At 44.0% G+C, this 10,363-nt stretch overlaps 1 protein-coding gene across 1 annotated transcript in view; it reads right to left on the bottom strand.

Annotated features, from left to right (window-relative positions):
- The window catches only part of Camta (Calmodulin-binding transcription activator), a gene marked incomplete at its 5' end in the record, with an annotated part of 110,653 nt that extends 105,297 nt beyond the window's left edge, over positions 1–5,356 (bottom strand). Inside the window, one exon of the mRNA XM_086968460.1 lies at positions 5,223–5,356. Within this exon, the coding sequence (XP_086824586.1) occupies positions 5,223–5,356 (134 nt within the window). The remainder of the gene's footprint in view (positions 1–5,222) is intronic.
- Positions 5,357–10,363: the final 5,007 nt, after the last annotated feature.

Below are 10,363 nucleotides of genomic sequence, written 5' to 3'. Positions count from 1 at the left end.
TAACAGCCAATAGTGGCGTTTTTGTGTACGTGAGAATTGTCCATGCAGTGGCGTAACTGCTAGACGATGCCCTGAAGTTTTAAAAGCTGGTCGATTTAATAACACTCACTTATATGTAAATTAGAAATGCTGCTGGAAGCATGATAACATACTTGGGCATATATTTGATGTAATGAGGGGGCACTTTCCAGCGAAACGCAGGAGGCTTGGTTCTCTACTGAAATGCAGCTAAGTTCCCTCGACACCGTTTGATTCGCTATATGCTCGCGTTCACACACAATCGTACCATATATGCTGAAGTACAAACGACGCTTACAGGGGATCTGGCTGGTTGGGCATTCCTTTGGTTGCGTAGCCATGCTGGCCGTAAGCCCCCCATAAATTTCAGCATTGCCAGGCGCTTCCTACGGCACAGTTTGACCATGCTATTTCACAAGCCTGTTAGATAAAAACACAGATAAGTTTAACGAGACCCATTTGAAGTAATGCTTAACAACCTCAACATCGAAAGTAGGGAAAAGATTTAAAAATACCTATAGACACTCTTACAGAAATACAATTTGCTAAATAAATAAGGTAAAACATATCATCACAATATTGTCCACCCAGCCGAATGTTTTTTTTTTCATTATCTTTCAAAGCCACCAAACAACAAATGGTAACGGAGCTTCTACCATCAACACGGACGTCCCAGTGTCCTCTACACTTTACATTTACTTGTATTTTGCGTTTTACTGTTATTGCGCTTCATATGTATCCCTACATACTGTACATATACTTTTCTTTATTGTCGTCCTGGCATCGCATCTCGTCGTGACGTTTCAGCCCAAAAAAATGATCATGATTATAGGATGGCCAGCGGTAGCAATGACGGCAGTGGCAGCAGCAGCAGCCGGAAAACTTTTTCAAGGTACAATTTTTTGCGTTCGTTTAGCCGTTAGCAGACACACAGCCTAGGAGAAGCATCGCCAACTGCGCTTCTCTTTCATCTTTAATGTATTTCGTACCAGCTCTCGTTTTGAGAATGATCACGGCTGGATTACGCGGGCATACTATTTTGATAGTAATGGAGCCTCTCGCCTGACAGGCGTCCGACACGACCAGAGCAGTAGTGGTTAGTCCCGCGCGCCCCCGCCCAAGAAGGTGACGATGGAAACAGGTGGTAGGAAAAAAACGATCTCGCTGTTTCTTGCGACTTCTGTTGCTGCTGGTGACACTGCCTTTCTTTGTACTTTCTACCTCTGCCGCACCACCATAGGTTATGCTCTTACTTTACGTTTCTCCGCTATTTTACAAATTTGGGTGTGACCGAAAGTAGCTCTGGATTTCTGCCGTCGCTCCAGCTATTTTCACAAAAGCAGTGTAGAATGAGCTTGGATCTGTTACGCGCCGGCTGGTTGGCGCAAAAAAGAAGAGTCTGACCAACTATGACAACGATAACAATGAGACATGGGGTCATCCTGTGCACCCCTCGGTCCGTTATCTAATCAGACAGCTATCTTGAAGCCCTCAGCTATAGAAGAAAGGACTGCAAGCTTGGGTGAAGGGGATGAAAATGGAAGAGCGAGGCGGGACTTCATAAAAATTATATTTGATCTTTTCTTGGATGGGCTAAGATGACTGCCCTGAACGAATGGAATGAGCTAGTGTTGACGGAGATGGGCCAAGGGCTGTGTATGAACTGTTCCAGCTTAAAAATGGGTCGCGGAATGCGGCGGCGGCAGCAGCAGCAAAGGGCTAAGTCTGCTTTTAAAAATGGACGACATGGCGGATCTCTGGCTCACTGAACCTGGCTAGGCGGCTTGGCAACCCCTATCGCTTACTTAAACTCTTCGAGAGCAGTTCTGCGCTGCCCTGCGCATCGATACGATAAGCCGCATTTCGACCCAGCGGCGGGGCAAAAATTAAAGAGAAAAAGGTGAAAATGTGATAAACATAGAGAGAAAACTATGACAAGCTAACAAAAATACGAAAACTGGAGTAAAACTAGATACGAATACTGGACGAAAACTGGTTTGATGGAAAGCCTACAGGATATGGGGACAAAAGCCACTGAAAGCTTCCGATTCGGACGCGATAAACAGAAAAGGGCTCTTTCTCGTTGCCCGACCAAGAACGAACCTTTTCGTCGAAGGAAACGGTTGTCCAACTCGAAATGGATAAAACTGATTGAACCTTTTACTGACAGTGGCTGATCTGGCCCCAGAGTAAGCCACTGAACAGACCGACTCCTTGTCATTTACCTACGCAGCCTGCAGATCGTCATGATCCGAAAGGGTAACGGCAACGGCAGACGACGAAGAAAAAATAAAGAGTTTCTTACGTCCGGAGGATATTTCGTCGTCGACGACTAGTGATTGTTACAGGGTTCGTCGCTCCTAGTCATCATTTAGCACGCGAGGCGAGAGCTAACTTCAGACAATCTTAACGTAAAGCGATTTCTATAACCCATTCCCACGAGGTTCCATTAGAGAAAGACACTGAGTGTGTTAGAATATTCCGCGACTATTTTTAAAATGTCTGCTCCCGTATTTCATATCTGTTTAGTATCTTCTATTTGCGGCAAAACCACTTGACTTCGCTAAAAGAGAAAAGAAAATGATGAGAATAGGCAAATTAAATTATGCACAACCAAAAGAAGAACAGAGTGAACGATTCAACAACTGTAGTCATCAAAGCACAAGAACTATATGTGTATACATAAACACATATATATACATAAGTGTGTGTATAAGGGGGGTGTATATAAGGGGGTGGGGTAGAGCTAGTGGTATCGTGCCCATACGCAGGAGAGATTAAGCCTGCGAAAACTTGCTTTGTTGAACCTTATTTTCAAGCAGTTACTTAGCCATGTATTGTAAGTGCATTTTGCTCTTAGTATATATTTCTTTTTCAACGTTATGGTACGATACGCACTTGCTTGTTGAATCCCGAATGCTTTCCGTAATTCCGAATGAATTTCCGTAATTGTTGATATATGGCTAACTTGTACACTCTTCCTTATAATTGTTGTAACGGTAACAACGATTATAGTAAGCACAACAATAACCATCAGCATTTATATTGTCCGTATCTTCATCGTCCAGCTTTAGGAGTTTAGTATTACTGCTGCTTATCTTCCTTCCTTGATAGCACGCAATTCACACTGTGGAGCGTCCAAACGCACACAAATATACTGCTAGTTTTTATTATATAGGGCTTTCAAGACTCGCCGCGGCCCGAGCTGAGATAGCGGGCTGAATGAGCCGTCGTTTCCCTCATTGCAAAAAATGTGTGTACTGAGGGCCTAGGCACACATGCACCATACACACCACGAAAATCAGGTCCCAAAGCGGGTCAAAGAGCCAGCGGCCAAAAAGGATGTACCGTGGTGCTAATGTGGACCAGTTCCTTTCGCGACCACTGGCGAAGTCCCTCTGTTGTGTTCTGCTATGCATGGCCCTAGCAGATCGAGCGTTGAGACCTGCAACCGGCGTTCACCAGGGGTCCACTTTGCGCTGTACTGTTTCTGCCATAGGCTGATTGGAGTGTACGAAGCCAACAGGGCTCAGCCGATGGTTCATGATGCCCGCTTGTCCCCAGACTGCTGTAATGGCAGTGGACGCGGCGGCGTAGTACTCTCAGTTGCTCGCCTACGGGAACGCCCTATTATGAAGTATTAATAGTGTCCACTATCCATAGATTAGACATGCCATGTCGCCCGCTTATTACCCTAAAGAGCGAGGCGCAGTGACCGGAGCTCCGGAACTGTATGCCAGGGTTGCCAGACCCTGCTCTAAGCAGCAAGCTGGCAAAAGTGTTCACTAACGCTGGAGAGCGATTGTTCCGATCGGACGGTAGTAGAACGCAGGAAACCGTGGTCTTACTGTTAGTTTTGACTTGAAAGTGAACAAGCTTGAAGGCAGTAGAAGGGTGGCAAACCTCTTCTAGTTTGCTGTAGTAACTGAAGCGGCACATTAGATGTTCGCTTGCGTGGTATAGCGTAGCATTGCCGATTTCTACCCTGACCACACTCACCTAACCTACAATAATGGATGGTGGCAGAAAACAAGCGAAGGTTGGTGATGACGTCTTGAGGTCGTTGGGCAGACAGAATAATCGCTCGTTTGCTTGAACAGATGACAGCAGCAAAAATGCCGGAGACCTCTGCTGCTGCTACTGCTACATACGACAACGAGGTTGATGATATTAACGGCGGCGTTATTATTGGCGCAACAAAGGCGGCGACGGCAACAAAAGGAACCACAGGATTACAAGCAGAATGGGCCATCCAGGTTCTTTTTTGCTCGCGCTTGATACGGCCATTTTTGTCCTGAGCTGGCTGTTCCGTTAATGCTATGTATATATAGACAGAGTGCTATTGTCTACATTGGTCAAACGTATTTTTGCTGTTTGCGTAGACTTGAGTATGTAATCTATAATACGAACCAGATGGTTCGCGGTAATGGATACACGTACGACCCTGCTGCAGATGAGCAGGAAACAGTGAACAAAGGAAAGGAAAACTTTGAACAGGGGAAAACGATGAAACGACAGGAGAACGGTTGTATTTGTACGGAGAAAATGGTTCTTCCGTTTTAGGGAACATGAGATGAGGAATTTACAATTCACCCATTTTATAGAAAATAAAATTAATTTATCATAATTATAAGTAATTATATATTGCATAACAAATTGATTAGAGGTGCTGCCTTTCAAGCAAGACAAGAGATTCGTATTGGACACCTTCATTAGCGTTCATATAGCAAAGAACTTTAAAAGATGTACGAAACACAATGGTCCGGTAATCCGTTTGCTAGGTAAAATTTGGCATGCTTGCATTTTGGAGTCAAACGAGCGATGATTCGCAGAAGGTTTTCCCCGTAACAAAGTGGGTAACACGTATCCAGAAAGCAGGACATATCTTATTGGTATAAGTACGTTTTTTTTAAATCATATCGATGCTACACTTTCCATTTTTCGAATCGCTGCATCACCGTCCTTCCAATTGCCACCAAAATTTGAATCACCTGCTCTAGTGGGTGAAGCTAGATATCATAGCAAATACTTTCAGCCGAAAGCCGAAATGGACTGAAACAAACCACGAGCTTCATTTTCTCCCGACCTCTCATCCTGTCTGTTAGAAACTGGGAAACCACAGAATGATTAGCCTAAACCGTTTGAATATACTGAGGTCGGCACTGTGTCCGCTTACTACTGATCATTAATTTGCTGTTACTCACCTCGTTGGTGTTCCATCGGTGTCGCTGAGGCGATAGGTAATCGGCTTTTTGGATGGCTTCGAGACTTTCGGGTAAAGAAGGTCCACCTCCAGTAGTACCCCCGCCGACGCTATCTCCTCCGGACTCCTCCAACTCTGAAACGTTGGTAGTCCCAATGAATCACGCATGGACACCAATACGCATACACGCAGAGACACGAAGACCGAACGACATTGCATGTGAGTATATCCGTAGATGCTTCGGTGGCGATATCGCCTCTCTACATATATATATTTTGGGGGCCCTTAGCCAACATTTTTCACTTTTATTTTAATTACATTTTACCCACTTGCTGCTTTACCCCAGATACAAAATAAAGATTCTCCATCTGTCAAATGATTTTTGTTTTGTCCACATTCGTATATAACTTCGAACACCCTTAGATTTTCGAGCCGAAAACTACCATAGTAAACCCACAATTTTCTTAAATAGGTTCGAATGTTCGAACTTACTTACAAAGTTAGCAATGTTCTACTTTTAAACAAATATTAGGATCTATTGATTTTTAAAGTCGCTCGTTGCGGGTCTTTCCCAGGGATACTCAGTAAATTTATGAAAGATTTTTATGCAAAAGAGCTTAGACGCATCGTATTTGTATTAGATCGAAGCCTTTTTGCGTGAAATCGCTTTGTATATAATACAACCCAACATCAAAGAAAGATGACTTACTCCCTTATGCATAGTAGCAGTAAGTGGAATATAACATACGCCAGTTCCTTTCGATTTCCGATTATACAGACCTTCTGGATCCGTTTCATGTCCTGGGCAACTTATTTTGAATAAATTTTATGGAAAAGAAAGAATCGGGCCTAATTTCATTCACATTTGAATCACTTTAGATAATTCCAATAATTATTCATTATTATATTTTCCCACATTTAGCCAAATTGGACTTGCGTGTAAAGTTGTGACGGTGTGTGTATGCGTGCGTGGCTGCACGAAGCGATGGACGGAAATGAGATGTGGTCTTAAATATATTATAATTTACCCATAGAAAGACCTATCTAGATACACGTGGTTGGGATGATTTTAGTTCGCGTCAAATAGACACTGCAAAGACTAAAAAAAAAAATAGTATTGCAAAATATCCGCAAAAAGTCGGTATTGATAACGCCGAACATCGTTTTAATAGTTCGTCAAATTTCTCTACAAGTTTTTTCACGAGTTAAGTATTATCGTAAGAACGACAGAAGTCCACCAAAGTTGGAAAGTTAAGCATTGGACGCTTAGGTAGTGCAAAGAGGAATCATGTAACTTCTAATCTAATGAACTTATGCTACACCCGCTTCTTTCATATTCTACTACGGTAATAACGGTTTTGGAATCTATAGCTGCAATCTTTGCAAACATATACGTGGCCACGTTCTGGCTTCTTTTGCACTGATCCCCCCCCGCATTGATAGTCGTGCCTAGCCCATTTCAGCGGATGGAGAACTGGAATGTCCTTCTTTTTTCCATCCGTTTGCCAGCCCACCGTTTTTCCCTTAGTCTTTTTTTTTTTACTACGCCAGCGGTGGCCGATTGGAGCATACTACCTGATCCATTCCTGTCCCGTTCACAGGCTTCAGGAACGAATTGAGAATTGGTGCTCGTTCGTATCCGGCTATTGTTGGCCAAAGGGGGGCCTATCGCACGTGATCGCACGTGCCATCACCACATCGGAGAAACCAAGGGTCTATTACAGCGATGGAGTTGAGTACTGCACTGAGAGCTGTCGCAACTGCTCGCGACGATGAGAAAAAAGGCTTATAGAACGGTATGGAAGCAGCTTGGGACGAACGCCCGACGACACGCAAGGTGTAGACGCAACCGACCCAGATTACTTTAGGCTGGGGCAGGCCGTGACAATGGATGCGTGACAACGGCGGCCACGAACTTCCCGTCAACGCTGGCATTGTCCAAACAGGCAGTTGGTTCAGAATAAGACAGCAGCTCGGCGTGGGTTATCTTAACAAAGTTAAATATTTCGCGGTCAGCATATAGAAAAAGTGAGCGCGTCCAAACAGAAAAAGAAGTGGGGAAAAGAGTCACTGGAACATTCTTGCCCTATACGATAGGCGGCCAAAGAAAGCAACAGCTGAACTGCAAAAAGCACATTTATACTATGATCGTCCATAACGTATAAATCATGTGACACAATATCAATGAATCAACTGAATGTTTTTTGCTGAATATATATATATATATATATATATATATATATATATATATATATCCGATAGTTTCCAATAAAATACATTATTTGCATACACGCCTTTATAATTATTATATAATTGACAACATTACGACGAAGTGTATGAGATGCTACTAGGCAAAATATTGTAACTACGATCATAATTACCGTTTGATCTAGTTCAGGTAGATTTGATGGCGCAGTATAAGTGGTTGTTTCTTAAAGGGTATCAATCGTCTAGCCCTTCCTTTGCAAGCGGGCTCACCTCTGTATGTTTTTAGCAGACCATATAAGTTTATTGATCTACGAACAAGCAGATGCATCAGAGCGGTAGCAAGATGTTTATGTCTTTGGCTAAAATGGAACACTACCCAGTTTGATCTCGTTTCGGTGCCTGCCTTTCACGTTATATACGTGGATATATAATCCTGTAGGCGCAGAAGCTACCTTCAGCAGAGTTATGCAGCAGTGCTATGTTTACAACTTTATTCTGTACTGATACCGCACAGTCACGGGTTGTCCATATTGCATTAGCGTGCTACACTGATTATTAATTAAAAAGCTGTCGCCAACAGAAGGCCAACGAAATGGTCCGTCTTTAGAGTTCTAGGACCATGAAATTGCCGCACCTCACCCAGACCACCACGGGCTCCCGGCCCTATAGCTACTCAAACTCATGTCTCTACAGAAGGCTAGAAGAGATTGCTCGGAAAAAAAGGCTAATTCTAGCAGAGGATTTCTGTATCGTTCGGTCTGTAGAATAACATCTATAGGAAGATCGCACACGGATGCGTCCAGTGTGTACCAATAGGTTGAAAATAATCACTACTTGACTGACTGTCATTGAAAGAAGTCATCATCGTCGTAGCTATAATTCGTCATAATTATATTTAGTCGAAATTCCTATGCTAAGTACATAGCTATTTCTAGAAATCACACCTTTTGGGGCTTACGCACCCCATTATCACACACATCTAACCACGTATTAGACATCTCGAATGGGTCTAGTAGGCAACTCAAGTACCGTGGTCACCGCAGAGCACAATACAATCCATTTCCCCATGTAAAAACAGACCTGACAGCGTCAATCAGCTTTAGGTCGAACGGAACAATACCTAAAGTTGGTCCTTCTCATCTGGTCAACTTACAAGCAATTGCTATTTGGAGGTTTGCGCATGAATCAAACCGATGCAGCTCCATGTGCTGCAAATCGCGCCGCTCTACAACTAGTCTCATTCACTTACTCTCCCATCGAAAAAGTTCTCCGGACTGACATATCGAGATCCGGGCGGTTCTACGATCTTTTCACTCACTAGCTTCATCTTCGTTGCTATAGCCACTGAATTACACTGGATCAATGGGCGCCGTTAAGAAGAACTGTTCATGAAGGTAACAGTCGTCACTTGTCATTGTACGTAGAGAAAATATTCGAGAGCAGGCAGCTGTGACAGAGATAAGGCGAACCCCACGAGCAAAACAACAGACGAGGTCGATCGCGAACTGCTATAGAATCTAGCAATTAAACAATAGCGAAGGGTAGACAGGCGGATAAAATGTTCAAACTAATAAGTTAGCTACGATGTAGTTCACTATTCTACTAAAACTTAACTCAAGTGTGAGTGTTCCGATGGAGTAAGCCCCTTTGGAACTGGTTGCTCGGAGGAAGTGACTCCGCACTAACATGTAATGGAAATCATATCATTTTCTCGGAAAGGATCAACACCAAGACGTTCGAAGTAACAAGGGACGCAAACAACAATATCCAACAGCGCGTGGCCTTCTCTTAGAGTGGGAAAGGCCGATATAGTTGAAAGCGAAAATTAACATGACGAGGGCTGGGCCGCAAGTAAAATTTAGCAATAATTAAGCACGCAACTCGATCATAACAAATAAACGATATTATTCGTTGCCTATATTTCGGTGACAGAAACGTAATTAACAACTAAACACGAAATCCGCCGAAGCGGCGACTTACTTTATATTCTGACCTAAAGCAAATCTATACAGCTTTTATACAAGCACTTCTTGTGATGGCTTGAAGGGTTGCTGCCGCTGCTTCAAAATTGTCAATTTCGCTAACTTGTTTAGTGAAGCATGGCCATATTTCATGCTTTTCATCACTTCAGATCCCATCGAAAGCTGGCTCGTACCACATAAACCCCAAACAACAGCATCGCTTTCGTGACCATTACCGCTTGGAGTTCCATAATGGTGTAAAACCTTGTTTTGACGGGTTATGTATGTCCTGCTTTGGTTTCATTCCAACGAGCACTCACTCCTTATTACCCTTCACACAGACTACGTGCAGCCTGCACATAGCTCTACTGAGTTGATAAAAGGTCTTTTCTGTCTGTTTGCTAATCTGTCTGTTCGTCGGTATCTCTGTCTCTTTGTCTATCTATCTGTCTGCCCACCTGTCTGCCCATCTGCCTATTTGTCCGTCCATCTGCCTGTCTGTTCACCGGTATACCTGTCCGTCTGCCTGTCTGTATGTCTGTCTACCCGTTCATCCGTCCGCCTGTCTGTCTGTCTGTCTATCTGTCCGTCCGTCCGTCCGTCCATCCATCCATCCGCCTGTCTGCCCGTCCGCCTCTCTGTCTGTTCATCTGTCTATCTGTTTATCGGCCGGCCTGTCCGTCTATCTGTCTGTCTGTGTGCCCATTTGTCTGTCTGTCCGTCTGTCTAACTGTCTGTCGGCCGGCCTGTCCGTCCGTCTGTCTTTGTGTCAGTGTGTCGGCCGGTCTGTCCGTCCGTCTATCTATCTGTGTGTCCGTCTGTCGGCCAGTCTGTCCGTCCGTCTGTCTATATGTCTATGTGTCGGCCGGTCTATCCGTTTGTCGGTCTATGCATCTATTTATCCGTGTGTCGGCCGGTCTGTTTGTCCGTCTGTCGGCCGGTCTATTCGTTTGTCGGTTTATGCATCTGTCTA

Source organism: Varroa jacobsoni, unplaced genomic scaffold, assembly GCF_002532875.2.
Source record: "Varroa jacobsoni isolate VJ856 unplaced genomic scaffold, vjacob_1.0 scaffold_478, whole genome shotgun sequence".
In the NCBI taxonomy this organism is placed as follows: Eukaryota; Metazoa; Arthropoda; class Arachnida; order Mesostigmata; family Varroidae; genus Varroa; species Varroa jacobsoni.
The sequence above is the reverse complement of the archived record's forward strand: the minus strand, read 5'-3'. Positions and strand labels throughout refer to the sequence as shown.